This window comes from Ruditapes philippinarum, unplaced genomic scaffold (genome assembly GCF_026571515.1).
Source record: "Ruditapes philippinarum isolate M1 unplaced genomic scaffold, ASM2657151v2 ctg316_1_1_1_1, whole genome shotgun sequence".
NCBI classification, from domain to species: domain Eukaryota; kingdom Metazoa; phylum Mollusca; class Bivalvia; order Venerida; family Veneridae; genus Ruditapes; species Ruditapes philippinarum.
This window is the reverse complement of record NW_026855923.1, coordinates 310,552-336,208: the sequence shown is the minus strand read 5'-3', so window position 1 is coordinate 336,208 and position 25,657 is coordinate 310,552. Positions and strand designations below refer to the sequence as shown.

At 34.0% G+C, this 25,657-nt stretch overlaps 1 protein-coding gene across 1 annotated transcript; it reads right to left on the bottom strand.

Moving 5' to 3' along the window:
* Window positions 1–8,931: 8,931 nt before the first annotated feature.
* LOC132744832 (ubiquitin-like protein 4A) lies at window positions 8,932–25,655 on the bottom strand. The gene is made up of 5 exons (XM_060733617.1): window positions 25,499–25,655; window positions 16,740–16,845; window positions 11,853–12,016; window positions 10,512–10,628; window positions 8,932–9,592 (listed from the first exon to the last, which is right to left on the bottom strand). The coding sequence occupies exons 1-5, from the start codon at window positions 25,544–25,546 to the stop codon at window positions 9,488–9,490; spliced, it is 540 nt and encodes a 179-aa protein (XP_060589600.1). The 5' UTR covers window positions 25,547–25,655; the 3' UTR covers window positions 8,932–9,487.
* Window positions 25,656–25,657: the final 2 nt, after the last annotated feature.

Here is a 25,657-nt window from a genome sequence, read left to right as displayed (position 1 = left end):
ATGAAATTGCATTAGTTGTATAAGAGGAGTAGTCCGAACAACCTTTAAAAAATAAAGTTATTTCAGGGCCATAACTCTGACAAAAATCATTGAACCGGAAAATGATGACGATATATACAATAAGACTTGGTACTGATCGTTCCTGTAAAGTTTGGATGAAATTGCACAATTAGTTTTTTAGGATTAGTCCGACGGACAGACATATCACGGAGAAGTGATCTTTACGTGTCGCCATCATTTCACTATCATTTAGCACAAGTCTGTCAACACAGCCGATCATTTCTTGGCTGATGATATAAGCACTGGGACCTGGCCCTGGCCAATCTTGTTATGAGTCATCCCATGTTTAAATTTTGATTACCACTTTGCCACTGTAGAATACTTTTGGCTTCTATCAACATACAAATCAGCCATGTGGCGATGGATTCCTTTGTTGTTTATCATGTCCTTAATTTTATTACTGCTCTGAACTCAATATTCTATCAATTTTAGCCTGTGGGTAAAGGTTTTCAAACATGAGGGGCAAAAGGTCCTATATAATGCTCAGGTGAGCTAAAAAGTATGTCACTCGGTAAAACAAGATTGCATTTGGGAAAAAATGCTATGCCACCACATTTTTATTATTATTATCATTATTATCACCACTTAGTAGTTTCTATACAATTAAACTTTGTCATAATGCAGTAGTGTCGAGTGAATTCGGGGGTCAAGGTCATATTTCAGCATGTCAAATAACAAAGTGTAAATGTATCTAATGTTCACATACAAAGGTCATAGTGTCATAACTGATTCAAAATAAAGGTATTCTTACTTGATAACAATTTTGGTATTCACTGTATTACATAGTTGTATTAAACTTTGAAATACAATAACAGTTATTTTTCTTAAATACTATATTTTCAATTAAGCATTTTTACCTATTTCTGAAAACATAAAAAAAAACATTTATGATTTAAAATAATCACTATATACATGGTGTGAATTTAAATGTTTTTAATGTGCTCGGATCATCTGCAAAGCTTGTCATGACCTCAAATCATTTCATAAGAATCTCTAGGAGCAAAGATATTGAGGTCTTGACCTTTAGACAAACTCCCAACGATTGAACAAGAGCTGTCACGCAAGTGACGAATGCCCCAGAAAAGATTTCTTAAGCATGCAGATATTATGAAAGGAAAAGAGAATGAAAGCACTAATTAATTGCTCAATATTGTTCTTGTGAAATGAACTGTTATTTATAGCAAACTTAACACCTTGGGACAAGGGTCTTGGACGTGACACATTATCTTGATGTGGTAGACATCTATGCCAAAGTTATTTTGAAATATTTCAATGCATGATAAGTTAAAGTTTGGAAACTAATGTGTGCCTTCAAACTCTTCTTATGAATATAAATACCGACAAACTATTAGAGTGACCTTGACCTTGGAGGTAGGGACATGGGTCTTGGACGCGACATGTTGTCTTGATGCGGTAGACAAGTTATTTCAAAATCCCTCAATGCATGACAAAGATACAGTCTGGACATTATTGTTGTGTAAGTGGGGATACACGGATGGACAGACGGACATCAGCCTTAGCCGCGACACATCGTCTTGATATGGTAGACATTTGTGTCAAGTAATTTTAAAATCCTTCAATGCATGAAAGTTACAGTCCATACATAAATGTGTATCTTCAAAATCTTCTCAAGAGAATGAGTATTTTCGTCTTGATGCTGTAGACATTTAATTATGCCTAGTATTTTTAAAAACTTTTGATGTATGGCAAAGTTACAGTCTGGACACGAATGAGTTTAGCTATAAACTCTAATTGTGATAACGTGAACCTTCAAAATATAAGTGTGACCTTGACCTTTGATGTAGGGACGTGGTTCTTGGATGCGACACATCGTCTTGATGTTGTGGACATTTATGCCAAGTTAATCTAAAATCCTTCGTTAAAGTCCGGACACAAATGTGTTTAGCTATAAAGTGAAACTTAAAAATGTTAGTGTGACCTTGACCTTTGAGGTAGAGACGTTATCTTGGACGCGACACATCGTCTTGATGTGGCAGACATTTATGCCTTGTTAATCTAGAATCCTTCGATGCATGACAAATGTACAGCCCGGACACGATTGTGTGTACCTATTAACTCTAATTGTGATAATACGAAACTTCAAAATGTTAGTGAGACCTTGACCTTTGATGTAGGGACCCGACACATCGTCTTGACGTGATAGACATTTATGTCTAGTTTTCTAAAATCCTTCGATGCATGACAAAGTTACAGTCCGGACACGAGTGTGTGTACCTATTAACTCTAATTGTGATAATGTGAAAATTAAAAATGTTAGTGTGACCTTGAACTTAGAGGTAGGAACGTAGTTCTTGGAGCCGACACATCGTCTTGATGTGGTAGACATTTGTGCCAAGCTATTTCAAAATCCCTCAATGTACGACAAAATTACAGTCCGGACACGAATGAAATTGGGACGCACAGACAGACAGGCGGACAGACAGGCGATGCGATTTTAATATGTCTCCCTTCAGGGGCATAAAAATTGCATAACATGCATATATAAACAATAGGGCCATGATGGCCCTCATATCGTTTACCTGAATATAAATACATGTACTCTTAATGACAAGGAACAAGTAATATTGTAAACTATAAGAGAAAGCAGATATAAAATCTAAATCTTAAACTAATATCACAAAGTTCATAATTGTATCTGAAATAGCACACATGTAAAACAAGAGGGCCATGATGACCCTGAGGTCGCTCACCTGTATATAGCCCCCCCCCCCCCAACCCCCCAACGTTGCAGGGCCAATTTAACCCAAGGGCTTTTATTTGCACAAACTTGGTAGACATCCATAAGAAGATGTTTCAAGCTAAACATCTAAGCTCGAGCTCATTGGGCTTTTTAAAAGAAGATTTTTTTAAAGTTTTTACTGTACACATATAGTTAAAAACAATGACACCCCTGGGGCCGGGCCAGTTTTGACCCCAGAGCTTTTATTTGAACAAACTTTGTAGACACATACTAGAAGATGTTTCATGCTTAATATCTAAACTCTAGCTATTTGGGTTTTTTCAAAGAAGATTTTAAGTTTTTGCTATACACATATAGTTAAAAACAATGACACCCCTGGGGCCGGGCCAGTTTTGACCCCAGAGCTTTTATTTGAACAAACTTTGTAGACACATACTAAAAGATGTTTCATGCTTAATATCTTAACTCTAGCTATTTAGGTTTTTTCAAAGAAGATTTTTTAAGTTTTTGCTATACACATATAAGGAAAATCAATGACCCCCGGGGCGGTGCCAATTTTGACCCCAGGGCTTTTATTTGAACAAACTTGGTAGACACCTATTAGAACATGTTTGATGCTAAATATCTTAGCCATAGCTCTTTGAGTTCTTTAAAAAAAGATTTTTTAAGTTTTTACTATATGCATATAGGGAAAATCAATGACCCCCCGGGGCGGGGCCAATTTTGACCCCAGGGCTTTTATTTGAACAAACTTGGTAGACACCCATTAGAACATGTTTCATGCTAAATATCTTAACTCTAGCTCTTTGGGTTCTTTAAAAGAAGATTTTTTAAGTTTTTACTATATGCATATAGGTAAAATCAATGACCCCCCGGGGCGGGGCCAATTTTGACCCCAGGGCTTTTATTTGAACAAACTTGGTAGACACTCACTAGAAGATGTTTCATGCCAAATATCTAAGCTCTAGCTCTTATGTTTTTTTAAAAGAAGATATTTAAAGTTTTTTCTTTCGGTTGCCATGGCAACCAGAGTTCTGCATGGAATTAAATTCTTTGAACAATTTTTAAAGGTGACTACCAAAGGAACATTCCTGTGAAGTTTGGATGAAATTGGCTTAGTGGTTTATGAGGAGATGTCATTTAAAGTAAAAGTTTACGGACGGACGATGGACGGACGGACGCCGGACGAAAAGCGATCACAAAAGCTCACCCCGTCACTTTGTGACAGGTGAGCTAAAAACATAACTAGTTGCTATTGCTAACGGAAAACAATACTTTCTAAAGAAGTCACTGGTGGGTATACAAATGCAAATCAGTGGTATCTGTGAAAGTCAGTGAATGCCATGAAATTCAATGGTAGATTTACTTGTTGCTATGGAAAGTTAATGTTTGCTATGGAAGTCACTGGCTGCTCTGTAAAGTCAATGTTTTCTATAGAAATCACTGGTTGCTATGGAAATTTTCAGTTTGCTATGGAAAGTCAAAGACTGCTATCAAGTCACTTGTTGCTTTGGAAGTCAATAGTTCTTATGGAAACCCAATGGTTGCTATGGAAAGTCAATGGTTGCTATGAGAGTCAATAATTGCGATTTGAAGTCACTGTTTACTATGGATGTCAATGGTTGCTGAAGAAAGTCACCAGTTGCTATGGAAGTCTATGGTTGCTATGGCAATACAGTGGTTGCTATGGACATCAATGTTTGCTATGGAAAGCAAATGGCTGCAATAGAAGTCACTGGTTGCTATTATAATCCAATAGTTGCTATAGAAAGTCAATAATTTCTATGGCAATCACTAGATGCAATGGAGAGTCATTGGGTGCTAAAAGAAGTTTATTGTTGCAATAGAATGTCAATGGTTGCTATGTGAATCACTGGTTGCTATGACAAGTCACTGGTTGATGGAAGTTTATGGTGCAAAGGAATGTAACTGATTGCTATGAAAGTCAATGACTTCTATGGAAAGTGACTGTGACTGTAGAAAGTCGCCAGTTGCTATGAAAGTACATGGTTGTTATGGCAATTCATTGGTTGCTATGAACATCAGTGGTTGCTATGGAAAGCCAAAGGTTGCAATAGAAGTCACTGGTTGCTATTATAATCCAATAGTTGCTATAGCAAGTCAATAATTTCTATGGCAATCACTAGATGCAATGGAGAGTCATTGGGTGCTAAAAGAAGTTTATTGTTGCAATAGAATGTTTGCTATGTTAATCACTGGTTGATATGGAAGTTTATGGTTGCAAAGGAATGTAACTGATTGCTATGAAAGTCAATGACTTCTATGGAAAGTGACTGTGACTGTAGAAAGTCGCCAGTTGCTATGAAAGTATATGGTTGTTGTGGCAATTCAGTGGTTGCTATGAACATCAGTGGTTGCTATGGAAAGCCAAATGTTGCAATAGAAGTCACTGGTTGCTATTATAATCCAAAAGTTGCTATAGAAAGTCAATAGTTGCTATGGCAATCACTGGATGCAATGGAGAGTCATTGGGTACTAAAGAAGTCTATGGTTGCAATAGAATGTCAATTGCTTCTATGTGAGTCACTGGTTGCTGTGAGAAGTCACTGGTTGCTGTGAGAAGTCACTGGTTGCTATTGATGTCTATGGTTGCAAAGGAAAGTCAATGGTTGCAATATTGATCACTGGTTGCTATGGAAAGTCAATGGTTGCAATATTGATCACTGGTTGCTATTGAAAGTCAGTGTTTGCCATGGAGAGTCCCTGGTTGCTATGGAAAGTCAATGGATGCATAAGTGGCCTATGGTTGCAATGGAATGTCAATAGTTGCTATGTAAGCCACTGGTTAGTATGGAAATTAATGGTTGTTATAGAAAGTCAATGGTTGCTATAGAAGTCAGTGGTTGTTATGGAAAGCCATTAGTTGCTATGGAAATGTTTGGCTGCTTTGGGAGATTATGGTAACTATGGAAAGTCACTGTTTGGTATGAGAAGTCACAGATTAGGAAAATCTGTTCCCCTTGGGTGGGGCTAAATTTGATCCAAGGGATACAATTTGAAAAAAAATTTGGTAGGGTTCTACTAGACAGTGTTTCATGTAAAGCTTTAACTCTTGCAGTTTTAGAGAAGAATTTTTTTACTATAATATTATAAGAGAAAACTATGTTCCCGTGAAGCAGACCAAGGGCTATATTTTGAACAATTTTGTAGAGGTTCACCAGAAAATGTTTCCCTTGCTATTGCAGTTTTAGTTTTACTCCCTATCTCAGTTTCTCATAAAATATGATATTTTGTTTCTAAACTCTTTTCGTTTTCTCTCCATAATTGAGAATAAACAAGATTTTCGATTTTTCCTTCCTTTTATATTTTAAGGGTGACCTTTACTGATGAACGATATAGAATTTTTTCATTTAAATCAAGCGTATTTTGCATTTTGCAATGGATCATGCTTGCAAGCATGTGTGATTATGTTGAAAACCGTATTATAAATTATTATAATTATTTTACTCGAGCAAAACTATTGAAGAAAAGAAATAATAGAATAAAATGAATAACCGTTTTATCTTGCTGAAAAGAGCTCATGCTAAAAATTTTCTAAATAGAAAAGTATACATATTCATTTCAATAGATGTATTGAATGATATACAACAATAAAACGGTACATTTGGCCGAGATTTTATCCGTGCCAATCAAAACGAATGTTTAAAATGCGGGATCTATTTACGGATAGCCAGTATTTTGGAGTTCATTATAAAAGTGTAATTTTCTGTACTTTTAACTAAATTGGGACTAATAAATGCGTTCCTTATAAGCAATAATTCCTTATACCCGTGTTCGCTATAACCGTATAATTTTATATGAAACTAGAACTATCGCTGAATGCGATTCATACCCCCACCAATGTCCTTGACAGAAGACCACTTGGAAAGGTGGTTAAGGGAATAATTTATGTGGCACAAATACATAAAAAGAAATTATCTCTGGTGAAAAAAAGACTAATTGTACAGGTAATAGTATAAATATATATTATCAAAACTGTTCGAAACAGTTACAAATAACCTTTCATTTTCCCAATGCATTAAACATTTTATTTATAAGTCAATTTTTGACCTTCAAGTGTGGCCTTGACCTTAATCTGGCACAAGGGTAAGATGGGTTTTGCACATCACCCATTTTGGGTGAACATTTGAGTAAAGTTTGAAGAAAATCCTTCCATCAGTATAGAATTTATAGAGTAGACACAATATATTGTCTAGTATTGGTTGTATGTAAATTTGAAGACTTAAAAAGGGGATAACTTTGTCAAAATGCAATACAGAGTAATGAAACTTGACCTACATATCTTATTTGCCACATCTCATATATCTTTTAAGTTTCAAGCAAATGCCTGAGCTAGTTTCAAGAACATGTTAAAATTTAAGAACATTTTCTAAGTCAATTTTTGACCTTCAAGTGTGACCTTGACCTTTAGCCGGTACAAAGGTGACATGGATTCTGCACATAACCTTGTTGAGGTGAACATTTGAGTAAAGTTTGAAGGAAATTCTTCCATTGGTATAGGATTTATAGAGCGGACACAACATATTGTCTAATATTTGATTGTATGTAAATTTGAAGACTTAAAAAGGGGCATAACTCTGTTTAAATGCAATACAGAGTTATGAAACTTGAACAGCATATCGTATTTGTGACCCTTCAAAAATATTTTAAGTATCAAGCAAATACCTTTTCTATATTTAGAATATTCAAATAAATGTTAAAATTTAAGAATTTTTTCTAAGTCAAGTTTTGACCTTCAAGTGTGACCTTGACCTTAAGCCAGCAAAAGAGTGACATAAGTTCTGCACATCCCCTGGTTGAGATGAACATTTGAGCCAAGATTGAAGAAAATCTTTCAAGTAGTGTAGGACTTACAGAGCAGACATGACATAATGTGTAATATTAGATTGTTTGATATTTGACCTTCAATTGTGACCTTGACCTTGAGCTGACACATGGGCAACATGGGTTCTGCACATCCCCTTGTTGAAGGGAATATTTGAGCCAAGTTTGAAGAAAATCTATCAATTAGTGTAGGACTTACAGAGCGGACACAACATACTGTGTAATATTTGATTGTTTGATATTTGACCTTCAATTATGACCTTGACCTTGAGCTGGCACATGGGCAACATGGGTTCTGCACATCCCCTTGTTGAGGTGAACATTTGAGCCAAGTTTAAAGAAAATATTTCAAAGATAAAGAAAATATTTCAAGTAGTGTAGGACTTACAGAGCGGACACGACATACTGTGTAATATTTAATCGTTTGATATTTGACCTTCAATTGTGACCTTGACCTTGAGCTGACACATGGGCAACATGGGTTCTGCACATCCCCTTGTTGAGGGGAATATTTGAGCCAAGTTTGAAGAAAATCTTTCAAGTAGTGTAGGACTTACAGAGCGGACACGACATACTGTGTTATATTTAATTGTTTGATAATTGACCTTCAATTGTGACCTTGACCTTGAGCTGACACATGGGCGACATGGGTTCTGCACATCCCCTGGTTGAGGTGAACATTTGAGCCAAGTTTGAAGAAAATCTTTCAAGTAGTGTAGGACTTACAGAGCGGACACGACATACTGTGTAATATTTGATAGTGTTTGATATTTGACCTTGAATTGTGACCTTGACCTTGAGCTGACACATGGGCAACATGGGTTCTGCACATCCCCTTGTTGAGATGAACATTTGAGCCAAGTTTGAAGAAAATCCTTCAATTGGTATAGGAGTAATAGAGCGGACACAGAAATGGAGACGGACGGACCGACCGACGGACGGACCGACCGACGCGACAAAGCGAATCCATTATAGCCCCCCCCACATTTTGTGGTGGGGGTATAATAAAGAAGGGCAAAATTCCGTTCAAAATAAATTGTTCCCTATAACCAGAAGTTCGCTATAACCGTATTCGCTATAAGTGAAAATTATTACTGTACATAGAAGGAGCGGGGCCATTTTTGACCTTAGGCCTATAATTTAAACAAACTTAGTAGAGGTCCACCAAACAATGATTCATACCAAATATCTAAGCTAAAGCCTCTATACTCTATAGTATAATGAAGATTTTCTGTTTTGTTTTTACTATATACACATAAGGAAAATCAATGACCTTGGGCGGGCCAATTTTGATTATTATTTAAATAAATCAAACAAAATTCAGATTTATCAGATAAAATTTTATATTTATTTACACAAATGACATTCAACATCCATCAAAATGCTACACTTCAGTATAGAAGTATCACTTTTTTACTCATGTTATAACTGAGGTTCAGCAATTTATATTACTGTACCTTTAAAAACTATAATAGCGCATATCAGTTTATCAACATCTGAACTGCTTATTCAATATTTATCTTGCTTTTCCTTTAAATTTAATGCATACATCTATTCAGTATAAACATTTTCAGCACACAAAAAATTGTCTGAAGACACCTTTGATTCATATATGTTTACCATTACCTCAAGCAATATACTGAAAAAAAATGCTGTGAACGTTTTTCTTTTTAATCAAAATTACATTATCACCATTAAAAAATAAAATCTGATGTAGAAAAACCCACACATCAGATTTTTTTTCACCTGTAATTGTATTTAAGACATACTTTATAAATATACAACTCATGTCAACAAAAATTTCAAGAATGGCAGAAATCAAGCTGACCTTGAACTTTTAGTAAGAACATTTTACAATTAAGTTACTATTGTCAATATTTATCAGGATCTGAGAGAATGGTATAGTTTGTCCTCATTCCTTAACTTGTTTGCAGCCAGTCGTTCTATATCATCTAAACTGAGACTGTTTAACCCTCTGTCATGATTCTGAAAAATGACAAAGAATAACAGTATTTATTTCAGAGTGAATAGAAAAAAAGTAAAATCTCATTAAGCTATGACCATCATTATGCATTGCCACAGCTTTGAGGAGCATTACTTCTAAAATATTTTTTTCGGATTATGTCCCTATATTAACAGTGCATTGTCAAGATAACCAAGCAATTAAAATTTCCTGTAAATATCTTTCATAGTTTTGAAATCATTCTACTAAATACATGTAATAAACAATTTTGACAAAAAATTCTAAGTTAAACTCCAAAAATTTAGCTTACATAATAATGTCCCTTGTCTAACATTTGTGCTTTGTCATGATAAAGAAGTATTTCATGTTGATACTTTTAGCAGTTTTAAAATCATTGGATTTAACTGGCAAAACAGTCTAAGTTAAAAGGGGCACAACACTGAAAATATAGATTTCAGAATTATTCCCCTTGCATTACAAATGCACTTCTCTTTAAGAAAGTAGGGTTCAAAGTTTCAGGGGTCGTTCCCTTTTTGAAAATTTTTTGGGAATAATGACTACTTTAAAATTTTTTTTCCAAAGTTGAAAACCCAATTTGGAAACAACAACCTTTGCTGAAATTTCATAAATAGTTTTAAATTTTTCTTTGTAAAGAATTTACCAACAAAAACCAGAGCCTGGCCCTTTTCCTGCAAAAAGCTTAACACTTGTGGTTTCAGCATGTTATTTGTTAATTAACGATACAGTGCAAGACAAAATTCTTTTGTGTGTGTTTTATTAGGGTGTAAAATACATAGTATTATAATGTGAAATGCTAAAGCATTAAAAACTACTGATATATATTATATACATAGACCAAAGTTTACCGTTATTCTCGTGATTTTTTTTTATAAATATTAAATTTTCTTAGTGAATCAAGCCAAAGAATGATAAAATGATTACCTTTTTAAATTCTTTTAAAACTTTAATTGCATCCTTATCAGTAAAGTGTCTTTTTAAAAAGTCAGAAAGTTTTTTCCAAAACCCTGATGGATCATCCGGCAATGTAAACTCTTCCTCCTGTCAAAACAGAAAAAAACAACAACAATGTAACATAAACATTTGATGTTTTTCTACCATGTGTTCCCTTTTTTTGTTTGGCTTTAAGCTCGGATTTTAAATCACACTAATAGTGTAATGGTCATATGGCAAGTTTCTTGGCAAGTTTCTTCTGTAACTTGCGGAGAAATATCTCAGGTTACGACCTGGACACTATAACCAACAACCCAGTAGCACCTACTTGAACCAGTTATGGGTAAGTTAGCTGGAAAACTTTCTCATATCATAGAATGCAATGTCTGTTGTGGGACTTAAACCTGTATTTGTGAGTAGCAAAATATTTCCTGACTGTACACCATATGATAATCATTTATTGCTACAGCAATGCTGGGGCCCCTTTTAATAGATTGATGTAAAAGACCAGTCTTGTGTTCTTTTGGAAATATCAATTGCTAGTTTTTATAGATAAATACATGTACATCCATATTAAAATCAAAACACATTTTTAAAAGCCAATACTTTGACTATAAGACCGGTTATAGGTTCAAAACTCAAACTTCCAAATCCCGCTATTAATCAACTAACAGTATGCAGTCTGATCAGATCGCATGGATGAAATAAGTTCTTCTAAAATATTATATATAGGGGGGGGAAAATTGGGGTCCATTTATCAATTAATAATTATAATTCTGCAATTGTTGCTTAAATAAAATTTTCGGGATAAAAAAAGCAAAAAAATCAAAAAATAATGCATTACCTTGTTTAAATAATTTATAAATAATAAAATTTAAAATTTCCCATAAACTTTTTTTGCAAATAAACGGAAAAATCAAAAACATTATTAAAAATTTTAAAAATTTTTAATTTAAATCAAAAATCAACCCATTTTTACCTTAATTTTCTATGACATTAAATTATAAAACTTTATTTTGGAAAGAAAAATTAAAACCAATCCCTACCCTCACTATCGGGGTAATAAATAGAACAGTGTTTTTTTTTTTTTAGAAAAAATTAAATAATACAGCAAACCCAGAGAAAGGACCAAATTTTGGGGAAAATTTTAAAATAATTAAAAGCACATGCTTCTGGCCCCTGTCTTTGACCACTGATTCATGTTATGTTAAAATCATCTGTAACTTACAACTTACTGGTGCAATGAAACCTGTATGCCTGTAGATGCAAAATAATTCATATCAGTTTGAAGAGTGCAGCATGATTTAAACATCTAATAAAAATTATCATTACCTGAGGAGTATCAACCGCCATAGGGGCAACATCTGGAGATTTGATAGGTGTTTGGGAGGGTGTAGAAGAAGATGTGGCAGGTGTGGCCCCAGCACCTGGTTTCTTCAACATAAGAAAAAGTTTGGCACCATCTCCTATCTTGTAGTGTTCAATAGTCTTTTCATCTGAAAGATGATACAGGTTAAATTATAGTTACTACAACAGTCATTGCCTTAAGTGGGGATCAGGCTGGAATTTTAATTTTACCTTTTTTAAGTCAAACACATCAGAGGTAGAATACTATAGCAATAGTAAGGAGTACTCTTAGAAAACATCATTTTCTTGTAACAAAATAAAATTTAAATTTCATATCTGACCTTGATGGTCAATGTCATTGAAAGGTTGAGGTCAAATTCAAATTAATCATTAAGTCAGTTTGTCATAAATGCTCTAATGTCCAAGAATGAATCAAATTCATAAATAAATACTTATGATAATTTAAGCAACTTTTAATTATTTGACCTTTAGTGTCAATGACAAATTAATGTAAGGTCAGGTTTAATTAAATTTTCTTTAAAGTAATATCTAAAGAATTTTTGTGCACAAGTATGAAGGCAACACATTCATTACTTACAAAGTTACTCTTTTACAGCAAACAAAAGGGGCATGATGGCCCTTTATTGCTCATCTGACTGAAGTATACAGACTTACACTGGTTGCTATGGAAAGTCAATGGTTGCTCAGAAGGTCACTGGTTGTCATGGAAGTCAATGATTGTTATTGCAAGTCAATGCTTACAATGGATAATCAATGACTGCCATGGAAAATCAATGGTTTCTATGGAAATTCAATGATTGCTATGGTGATTGCTATGGAAAGTCAATGATTGCTATGGAAAGTCAATGATTGCTATGGAAGTCACTGGTTGCTATCGAAAGTCAATGGTTGCTATGAAAAGTCAATGGTTGCTATGGAAGTCAATGGTTGCTTTGGCAAGTCACTGGTTGCTTTTGAAGTCATGGTTGCTTTGGAAGTCACTGGTCATATGGAAAGTCAATTAGAAGTCACTGATTGCTATGGAAAGTCACTAGTTGCAATGGAACTTACAATACTGGTTGCTATAGAAAGTAACTGGTTGCTATGAATGTCACTGGTTGCTAGGGAAAGTCCTTGTTTGCTATGGGAGTCACTGGCTGCTATGGAAAATCAGTGGGAAGTCGATGATTGCTATGGAAAGTCACTGGTTGTGCTGGTTGCTTTAGAAATTCATGGTTGCTATGAAAAGTCGCTGGTTGCAATGGAAGTCACTGGTTGCCACGGAGAGTCAATGGTTACTATGGAAGCAACAGGTTGCAATGGCACTTGTTGCTATACATACATGTATAAGAAAAATATCAAAGCTTAGATATTTGGCATGAAACATTTTAAGTAGAAGACTTTTTAAGTATTCATTATATATAAGGAAAAGTCATGACCCCCACAAACCAGAACAAGGACAATTTTGACCCAACGTTTTGACTTGAATAATTTATGTAGAATTTCATTCGACTATGCCACACAAAAATATTTAGGCTCTAGGCCTTGCACTTTTGGAGAAGAAGAGTTTTTTTAAAAAGCTAAGGTCAAACTGAGTTTGATCTTCTTTGAGACATTGTCCTAAAGATAGTTTTGTCAACTATGCAGACAATCCATTAATAAATAACAAAGTTACAGCAAATTATAGTAAAATCAAACAAAATCCGTTTATTTAACCTTCAAATTCAAGAACATTGATGAGTGAAGGTCATAATCAATTTGGTCTACTTGAAGGTCTTGTCCAAAACATTTTTCTGTCCAAGTATGAAGATAATCCAATAAGTAATTAAAAAAAAATGGCCCACGATAAAGATTCTGGTTGGCCATGAACTTTTTCTTTACAAATTATGTTTGCTAAACTTTGCAAATAAAACTTGGTTACTCTAAAAATCTCATTTAATTTTGCTCTTTTTACATTTTACTTCCATAAGAAGGTATAAAAAATACTCTTCTTAATAAGCAATGAAATTAATAGAAACACTCTTAATAGAAGCTACTTATGCTCCATTGGGAAACTTGTATTAGCCCCTGTATTGTAAGGGAAGATTTATCCTAGGACACAGACTGAACATCTCTGGGCTCTGGGTTGTGAGGTAAACACCTTAACAATTGACCACCAGTTCCTTTCAATTAATCATTTCAAAATAATGTCAATTAGTTTTTCAATAAAACAAGAGCTGTCAGTAGGACAGCATGCTCGACTATTCTAAGTGCTTGATAGTAAAAGAGCCTTCATAATGTTAAATTTTTTAAGTTCACTAAAGGGCCAATTTTTTTTTATAAATTCATGTTATAGGCCAATTATACAGTATTGGCTTGACTATTCGGAAGGTAATGTCACAAGGGTGTTTTATTGAGTATAATAATACTAATAACCTATGAATACATAAATTTGACAGAAAAGGTACAAAGGCTTGTTATTAGGATGTTTTATCAAGTAAATCACTGCTTTATTACTGTAACCCAATTTATATTCGCGAATACAAATTTTCGCGTTTTGCCGAGGTCGGACATATTCGCGAATATTAATTTCCGCGTTTTCTTGATTTTCGAAAAAAAAAATATTCGCGGATTGGAAAGTCCGATGGGGCCGTAAAATCCATTAGCCGACTATTAATCTTCAATAATTGAGGTCATTATTGGTGTCTTAAATGGGATTAACAATACGCTAGCCTTATATTGTATTGGTAAGTGAATTGTGATCACAATTCAGCAAAACATTTTCTCTATATATGTACATGTACGCATCGTTCTTCTGTCGTTATTTCTATAACATATTTATATTTTGTACCCACAGTTTATCTAGAAAAGTCTTTAAGTAAATCAATTTAAGCGTTTCATAAAAAAATACCTTCTCCAATCTGGGATCGAACCCACGCCGAGAAAATTATGTTATAATACAGAATGATAAGTTTGACGGGTAAAAATCGATATTAGTATGAAACCATTTTGTATTTCACTGTTTGTAATTATGTACACCCAATATCCTTTTGTGATGCTCGATAGGTTTATACCACCTTTGTCTTAACAATTCACTCAAACAATTATTTTAAAGGATCCAAAAAGCAATAGCCTTTTGTGATGCTCGATAGTTTTCCCACTTTTGTCAAACGATTTATTCAAACATTTATTATTATATTTAATAGTATTAAAATGTGGATGTTTATTTTGATTGCTATATTGACATAGAGTTCTTTTGATATTTATAAAAAAGTAGTAGTTTACTTAGTTTGTGTTTTTATTGATTTATGGCAATATTCATAACAATACATTACTTCCTAACAGGTGCCCGTAAAATTAGAATATATCCGGTCAAGTAGCTTTGCATAAACAACATCTAAAATAAAAATTTCTCTCCAATTTATTCGCGAAATCGTGCGGACTTATTCGCGCAAACAAATATTCGCGCTTTGTGGCCATCCGCGAATAAAGCGAATATTAATTGGTCGCGAATATTCGTTGGGTTACAGTATTATGAATGCATAAAATTGTCCCAAAAAGGCACAAACCCTTCAGTAGTTATTGAGATAACAGCTTACAAGCAAAACTTTACCATGAATTTCTAAGTTGAAAAAGGGGAGAAAAATCAGCCTAAATTGCAAAAGATAGAATTATGGATCTTTGTCAGTGACCTACAATTATGACCCCTAAATGCATATGTTGAAGTTTTTAAATAAATATCTTTAATAATAGTTATTGAGATATGTAAAAAAACTGCATGTACAACATTAACCAAGAGGACTAAGTAGAAAAGGGAATATGAATCAGCCTTAATGCAAGATAGAGTTATGAACTTGGTCAGTGACATACAATTATGACCCCTCCAATTATGACCCTAAGTGCATGTGTAAAGTTTCAAGTAAATATCTTTGAAGACCTTTAACCTTTAACCAAAATTCTAACTTTCAAAGGGCAAATAATTCTGCAAATTTTGCAGACAGAGTTATGCAATTTTGCAAACTGATGTACATTGTTACTATAAAAAATATTTTAAATTTCAATTGAATATCTCAAGCAATAATTGAGATATTTGACTTTATAAAAAAACTTTAACCAAAATTTCTAAGTTCCAAAGGGGCATAATTCTGTCAATATTGTAGGCAGAGTTATCCAACTTGTCAATCTGATGTACCTTGTTACTATAAATAAGTATTGTAAGTTTCAATTGAATATCTCAAGCAATAATTGAGATATTTGACTTTACAAAAAACTTTAACCAAAATTTCTAAGTTAAAAAGGGGCATAAATTCTGTCAATATTGTAGGCAGAGTTATCCAACTTGTCAATCTGATGTACCTTGTTACTATAAATAAAGTATTGTAAGTTTCAATTGAATATCTCATTACAAGCAATAATTGAGATATTTGACTTTATAAAAAAACTTTAACCAAAATTTCTAAGTTAAAAAGGGGCATAATTCTGTCAATATTGTAGGCAGAGTTATCCAACTTGTCAATCTGATGTACCTTGTTACTATAAATAAGTATTGTAAGTTTCAATTGAATATCTCAAGCAATAATTGAGATATTTGACTTTACAAAAAACTTTAACCAAAATTTCTAAGTTAAAAAGGGGCATAATTCTGTCAATATTGTAGGCAGAGTTATCCAACTTGTCAATCTGATGTACCTTGTTACTATAAATAAGTATTGTAAGTTCAATTGAAATATCTCAAGTAATAATTGAGATATTTGACTTTACAAAAAACTTTAACCAAAGCAGACGCCGACGCGGACGCTGACGCCGACGCCGAGGCGACTACAATAGCTCTCATATTCTTCAAATAGTCGAGCTAAAAATGTACATTTTATTATAACATTTAACATTTCTCACCTAACAAAGCTTTGCCTTGATATATAAGTTTCTGCTGGTCTACTGGAATAGAAACTTGACTTTGAAGTTGTTGTTTTATATCCATAATACTTGCTCCGCTTGATATCTGAAAAAGTCACCGACAAATGAGCTGTGTCATGACAAAACCAACATAGTGCGTCCACGCAGTCTGATCAGGATCCATGCTGTTTGCTAACCAACTCTGTTACAAGTGGAGAACTGAGCATGGATCGTGATCAGACTGCGGGTGGATCCATGCTGGTCGCAAACGCACTATGTTGGTTTTTTCACGACACGGCAAAAATTAACAACAAACAACATGATTATTCAAGTTTCATATTTTGATCACAATTTGATAATGGCATTTTTAAAAATTATACACTGTGACAAAATGAAGTAGTAGGGTTGCAATACTAGTCCAGCTCCCAGTGTTTTTACTATTTTATCTTTTGACTTTCTTCTTACATGACTAGAAATCATTTCCAGTATCATCCTTTCCTTACTGTAATTATCTGTACTTGTCTTTACTTTAATTTTACTAACAATCCACTCAGCACAACAATCTATGAATCCAATGAGCACTTATTTCTAATAACACTAGAAAGAGGGGTTGGCAGTTACAAGTATAAATAGAACTTTTAAACTTAACCTTGATCAAAAAAAAAAAGAAAGAAATCTCCTAAAAGCCCCACAATATCTGAAAACATATCCTTTTCTCAAAAGACCAAAAACAAGATTGCATTTGTGAAAAATGCTATGCCACTGCATTAATACAACACTAAATAGTAGTGTAGGAACAGATTTTTTTTTGTTTCTATATAATTGAAGATTGCCATAATGCATAGATCTTATTATTAGATTAGTGGTTAAATCTATTGTTATTCAAATAAAAGATCAGAGTAGGAATATATCAAAGGAGTTGAGTCTAGTGAATTTGGTTGTGAAGGTCATATTTCACACAGCCTAAATTTCATGACTGTACATCAAAGGACAACACAGTAAGACACAATCTAGGTAAGCTGATATCAAAGTTCACTTTACATCTTAATATGTGCACATGATTCAAATTTCATAGCTGTACATCAAAGGACAAGAAAGTAGGTCACATCATCAAAATCTAAGTCACCTGATATCAAAGTTCAATTTTACAACTAAAACTGCACATGGTCAAAATTTTATTGCTGTACATCAAAGGACAAGAAAGAAGGTCAGTGTCTCAATGTACATCAAAGGACAAGAAAGAAGGTCACTGTCTCAAAACAATCTGGATGCAGGTCCAACAAACAACATTTCATGTCAAATATCTAAGCTGTAGCTGTCTCCAATTCAGAAAACATTTGTTTTAGTTTCTGTTTTTACTGTGTACATAATGAGAATCAATGCCCCAGGCAGGGCCAATTTTGACACCAGGGGGAAAATTTGAAAAACTTTGGTAGAGGACCTATAGATGATATTATTGATATTATATAGCAAACATCAAAGCTCTATGCCTTGTACCTTAATTCAGACAAGAAGATTTTTTAATTTTTTACTATAATTTATGTACTTAGTGAAAATCAATGACCCCCTGGGGCAGGGCCAATTTTGACCCCAGGGCTATAATTTGAACAATCTTGGTAGAGGTTCGCTAAGCAGTCTCATGCCAAATATTAACCTCTAGCCTTTGTCAATTCAGAGAAAAATATTTTTCAAGTTTTTACTCAATAAGGAAAACTATCGCCTCTGGGGCAGGGCAATTCTAACACTAGGGGTATAATTTAAGCACCTTTGGTAGAGGACCAATAGATGATATTATATACCAAATATCAAAGCTCTAAGCCTTGTTCATTCAGACAATAAGATTTTTTTAATTTTTTACTATATGTATATAGTGAAAATCAATGACCCCCGGGTGGAGTCAATTTTGACCCAGGGCTATAATTTGAACAATCTTGCTAGAGGTTCACTGCACAATGTTTCATGCAAAATATCTAACCTCTAGCATTTGTCAGTTTCAAGAAGATAATTATTTTTTTTAAAGTTTTTACTTTATACATATAAGGAAAACCTATGACCCCCGGGGCGGGGCTAATTTTGACACTAGAGGCAAAATTTGAACAACTTTGGTAGAGTATCTATAGATGATATCATATACCAAATATCAAACCTCTAAGCCTTGTACCTCTAGACAAGAAAATATTTTTAAGTTTTTACCCTATGTACATATAGTTAAAATCAATGACCCCGGGATGTGGCCAATTTTAATCCCAGGGCAATAAATTTGAACAATCTTGGTAGAGGTCTACCAGACAATGCCTAATGCAAAATATCTAAGCTCTAGGCCTTTTGGGTCTTTACAAGAAGATTTTTTTAATTTATTCTAATAATTCCTTTTGGTTGCCATTGCAACCAGATTTCTGCATGGAATGAAATTCTTTGAACAACTTTGGAAGTCCTTCACCCAAGGATCAATCCTGCCAAGTTTGGTTGACATTGGACTAGTGGTTTTTCACAAGAAGATGTTTTAAGTTCACTATATAATCTATATAACACACATACAAACACACACACAGGTGAATCTTTGCGGTGGCATAAAAATTAGATATGTTGGCATTTCTCCAAAATGTTGTTATGTTTGACAAACAAAATCTTGAATTTGTGGAAAGCCTAATTATAATGGCTGTATCTTTCTCAACAAGAGCACTGTGTGCAGTGTTAATGCTCATTCTCTTATTTTAAAGGGCGTTGACCATTAACAACCAATTTTTGTACATGTACTATTAACCTTTTCCCTTATTCAAGCGTGTTTTGACGGCTTTTTGCCCCCCCCCCCTTAAAAAAGTGACCACTTTTTCGGCGCCATCCCCCATCCAAATATTACATCAGGCGGTTGCCTGAAGGGGGATGCGCCCCCTTCTGTTTGGGGGGGGGTTTGAAGGGGGGCGGCAGTCCCCCTCATCGCCAAGAAAATTTTGGACATGTGACAGGCTAAAAATATCCTCAGGTCGATCTTTGGGTAACTATTAACCGAAGCTGAAAAGCCTTTTACACTATCTCAATTTACTGAGAAGCTGCAGCACTTTGAAACAGTTTTGATGGAAAAAAACAATACAAAATAGTGTTTTTTGGCAATTTTGAGACGTCCCCCCGTGGTAACAGGAAATTTACGATAAAGCATGCTGTTACAGAGTCTATGGTCTAGTCAACATTGTGCCAAGTTTCATCAGTATTGAAGCATTTTTCATAGTTTCATAGCAGTTTGAACTTGTTACAGGAGGCTTTTCAATGAAAACAGCCATTTTTCACAATATGCTCATGGGGTAAAAGGTTAAGGGTATTGCACTGAGGTATAGTCGAATGTCGTAAAAAGTAAATTTTCATAAACTGATAATTTTTTCTTACCTGCATATTAGGGGCATTTAAACAGATTTGGGTTATGTCCACTCTATAAAATTAAAGGTGTCGGTTTTTTTCCACTCTATACCACGGTTCTCATTTTCGAGTTATCTGCCCTTGAATTGGACTTTTTCGTTAAATTCAAGGGCAGATAATTTACAATGAAGCGAAACAATATATTTTTTCTTCTTATTTTCATAACGCTTACCTTAGTTTTAGTCAATATGCAAAATTTCAAGAACAAATTTAGAGTGGATAGTCTTTTTTCCCACTTCTTCTTTTAACCTATGCATTTTTTCTTAAAAATTGGCCTTTTTTTATGAATTAAAGTACAGAAACGATATAAGGAATTGCATGTAATTATGTATTGTATTGTTATGGTGCTCACAACGAGGATTAAGGCAAAAAAGAGTATATCTTCGTTTCTACCAAGACTTTCAGATAATAATTTACGCTGAAGACTTGTTGGCATCTGTTTTAGGTTAGAATGCACAAAACGTCACCAAAATCGACGTTTTCAATGTTAAATTAGGTCCAAAGAGAAGTTGTCTCCAGTTTTCCGGCTACCCCGAGTGACTGCGTGGCACGGTATTTCCATCAAATTGTCCACCAACAGGCAATATCTTTACATGTGCATACTCGGAAAACACATCGCTAGCTAACTGCATTCCGATATTTTTACATAAATGTCTGTAATCTTCAAAAATTATGAAAAACTCACCTTGTTTATCGTGTCACACGTCAAAGATGGGTGCTCACAACGAGGAACGGAAGTTGATCACAACATTTTTACCGATGGACATTTTTCACTCGTTGTGAGTTAAACGGGCGTGGTATTCAACAATCAAAAGATAAACATTATCCAGAAGTAAAAACAAGAGTTCACTTAAGTATTTATAAGTTATCTGTCCTTTAAATGGCCTCAAATAAGAAGGAAATTCTGATTCAGGGGCAGACAACTCAAAAATGAGAACTGTGAGTGAGTGACCCCAATTTTTTTTTTCGCTTAAAATGTTTCTGTTATCATATTCTAACATCATGCCAAGTTTCAAGAAATTCTATTGAGCAGTTTTAATTTTGCCTATATGTCTATATGAAAACTCCCGGAAACGTCCTTAATAACTTTTTATGGCAGTTATATTTTTTAAATAAAATTTAGATTGTACTGACCTGTTTATCCATAACATATAATAGATTCATTGATAAAAAAAATTCTTATAGAATATAAGTGTTTGAAAAAAAAAATTTGTACAATAGAAAAGCAGTATTTTAATAACATTTTATCTATGAAAATTGTCTATTATTCAGATGAGTAAATTAATCTAGTGTTTGAAATTATTTTTATCAACGGTCGCACATACATTGGTAAGTGTGCTGTTATTATCCCCCGCCGAAAAATTTCGGAGGATATAGAAATAGTCTCTGTCCGTCCGTCCGACCTTCCGTCCGACATTTTTGTCCGGAGCATATCTCTAAAAGTATTTGAGTTATCAACTTGAAACTTCATAGGTGGATAGACCTCATTGAGGAGGAGTGCAGTGCACAAGAATGATAACTCTACCTTGCATGATTTTTGAGTTATTGCCCTTTGTTATTTTTCAAAATTGATTTTTGTCCAGAACATAACTCCAAAAGCCTATGAGATATTAACATGAAACTTCATAGGTGCATAGATCTCACTCAGGAGGTGTGCAGTGCACAAGAATGATAACTCTACCTTTCATAATTTTTGAGTTATTGCCCTTTGTTATTTTTCATACCTAATTTTTCACCTGAGTGGAGCATAACTCAAAAAGTGTTTGAGATATGAACATGAAATGTCATAGGTGGATAGATCTTATTGAGGAGGAATGTTGTGCGCAAGAATGATAACTCTTCCCTATACAATTTTTGAGTTATTGCCCTTTTTTTTTTTCATGCTATTTTGTCCAGAGCTTATCTCAAAAAGTATTTGAGGTATCAACTTTAAACTTCAAAGGTGGATGGATCTCATTGAGGAGAAGTGCAGTGCTTAAGAATGATAACTCTACCCTGAATTATTTTTGAGTTATTGCCCTTTGTTATTTTTCAAAATTAATTTTTGTCCAGAGCATAACTCAAAAAGCCTTTGAGATATCAAAATGAAAATATTGAAAAAGTCCCAATGCTTCTAATTTCTGATTTCAATGGCCATTAAAATTTTTGACATATATCGCAAAAGCACTATACAAGCATTAAATAATTTAACAATCTGTTATCCCATGTTTAAAACTAGAAATGTGTCATCATGCCACGGATGCCCCCGTATGCAGCCAAAATTTCAAATGTTATAATATTTAGTTCCAAATTTGTTTGCACAAATTATTTTTTTCATTTTAAGTTCAAAGCCCTTAAAACTTTTCAATTTTATCACAAACCATTTTTATACAATGTTCAAGGCACTGAAATTATTCAGTCTTAACCTTTTGAAAATAGCATATTGCATATTTGTAGCCAAAATAATGGCTATATACATTTCCACAAAAGTATGAGTGCTGAAACTGAAAGTTCAAAATTTTTCAAACATTCAGGAAAGATAAGTTTGTCCAAAATCATTGAACCACGACCAAATTCAAACTTAAACTGCTTATTCCTAAGATGTATCTATATTATTTTCAAAGTGAAAGGGACATAACTCTGCCAAAAAATCATCGGACCATGACCAAATTCCAACGTGACCTGCGCATTCCTTTGACATATCCATATGTCAATTTTGAGTTGAATATGTAACACTGTTGGGTTGATAATGAACAGAAACTGTAAATTTCATATCATTTTCAAAGTGAAAGGGGCATTACTCTGCCAAAAATCATTGAACCATGACCAAATTCGAACTTTGCCTGCGCATTCCAAAAACATATCCATATGTCAAAATTGAGTTGAATGTGTAATACTGTTGGGGAGCTAATAAACGGAAACTGAAAATTTCATATTATTTTTAAAGTGAAAGGGGCATAACTCTGCCAAAAATCATCGAACCATGACCAAATTTGAACTTGACCTGCGCATTCCTTTGACGTATCCATATGTCAAATTTGAGTTGAATGTGTAATACTGTTGGGGAGATAATAAACGGAAACTGAAAATTTCATATTATTTTCAAAGTAAAAGGGGCATAACTCTGCCAAAAATCATCGAACCATGACCAAATTCGACCTTGACCTGTATTTTCTCATGACATATCCATATGTCAAGTTTGAGTTGAATGTGTTGTACCATTGGGGAGATAATGAACGGAAACTGAAAATTTCATATTATTTTCAAAGTGAAAGGGGCATAACTCTGCCAAAAATCATCGAACCATGACCAAATTTGAACTTGACCTGCGCATTCCTTTGAAGTATCCATATGTCAAGTTTGAGTTGAATGTGTTGTACCGTTGGGAGATAATGAACGGAAACTGAAAATTTCATATTATTTTCAAAGTAAAAGGGGCATAACTCTGCCAAAAATCATCGAACCATGACCAATTTCGAACTTGACCTGTATTTTCTCATGACATACAGTCAAACGTGTATTAAGCGACCGGGCAAGGGAAACACCAAAAACGGTCCCTTAATGAAACGGTCTCTTAAGAAAGTCAGCATGATATAAAAGTCAAAATTTATAAATGACATCTTTTTTATTCGATGGGATTGTTTTTCAACTCCATTTTTATATAAATGTTGAATAATAAGTACGCTCCGACAATCTAAACGGATGCAAATGTAAAAATAACGTTCTGATATTTATTGACAAAACAGTTTTGATCCATTACGTACATGTTTGACATTTTTTCCAGAATTTTTTAACTTCTCCGTTGTTTTTCCTTGTCTCCAACACGAAAACCCTATTAGTGAAGATGTTTTCTGTTGTGCATTTTTCCATTTGAAATAAACAAACTACATCTATTTGTTACGATTAATTTAATGGCTGATCAAGTTCAAGGTCAATTCAATGCAGTCTAAATGTCAACAAGCGAAGCGTATACACCATCTCAGTATGGGCGGAGCGTTGCATTGTTTATCCGATATTATTGGATTATACACGTCACGCGTATACTTAACTTCATTTGCATACGCTAAAGCGGTATGGGAAATAGAGTTTTTCACACGTTTATTGTTGTGTTTTGATTGCTGACACTTGTGACATAACGAGGTGGCGTTCTCTAAAAACAATTACTTGACAGGTAAAAGTGGTCGTTTAATGAAAAGATTAATGTCAATTAGGTTACCAATTAGCGGTCGCTGGTCGCGTTGAGCAAGAGTCGCTTAATACATTAAAGATATAGAGAGAAAATGATCGGGGGGAATTTAAAGTGGTCGTTTAAGACAAAAGTCGCTTAATACACGTGGTCGCATGGGCAAGTTAGGCTGTATCTATATGTCAAATTTGAGTTCAATATGTGCAATGGTTATTAAGATAATGAACGGAAACTGATGATGACGGAATGACGGAACAGGGTAACACTATATGCCCCTGCCAATATATGGCGGGGGCATAATTAACGTTACAACAAAAAAAAACACGTTACTCAAAGTTAATTGTTGTCACAGAATTGTTATGCTTTAAATTAAATTTGCCTATTGAGTCCATGTTTACAAAAGATCTGAAATGATAGAACTTAAAGTACTGAGTTTTTAGTCATTGACAAAAAGTGAAATCCCCTTTTTAATTTATTTTAATTAATTTAAGGTCTATATTAGTTCAATTCAATTCAATATTTTAGGTCTATTTTAGTTTATCATAAGTATCAAAATAATTTTGGCATAAAAAGGGAGTGAAACTTCTTCAAGACGTTTCACTCCTATTTTGGAGTGAAACGTCTTGGTTTGAACCGTCTCAATAGTGAAACGTCTGTCTACCCACCCCTATCACATACATTTTTCTCAATTCCAGTCTTAATATTCCTCTAAATATTTACAAAAACAGAAGTATAACCATGTAACAGATAAGAAAAAGTACATTTCCACTCATAAGATGAGCTATAAAACACTTCAATTACAATTTTTGTCACATGAACAAAATGCTGGCCCAATCTTCAAACATGTATGCACAATTTTCGCCTGTTGCATTTGTATTTCTTTTGTTTATGTCAAAATAATGGTGACCAAACAATCAGCTAGAATTTAGTTGAAATCAGCCGTAAAATGTCTGATATATTGGACTAAGGCTAGTCATATGTGACTCACGTACGACTAGAACTTTTGACTAACAATACGGGTCCGTACGGCATTAAACACTGTTAAACTGTTAAACAAAACACGACGACAAAAAAGTGACGTAGATCTAGCTGTAAATTATCGATGTTCTTGAATCAGACGAGTTCAAAAATTTCATGCCAGTTAAGGAATCAAAATTTGAAGTTCCCTTTAAGTCATACTTACCGAAACTGCACATTCAGACCCTTTGAGTACTTTTACGAGAATTCGCATTTTTACTTTCTTTTTGCTTACAAAATTGAGATTATTCAACTACTTCCGGGTCAAGCGTTTTCTTGATCTGGGTGCAAAATTTGCTTGAATGAAAATCTCTATAACTTATAA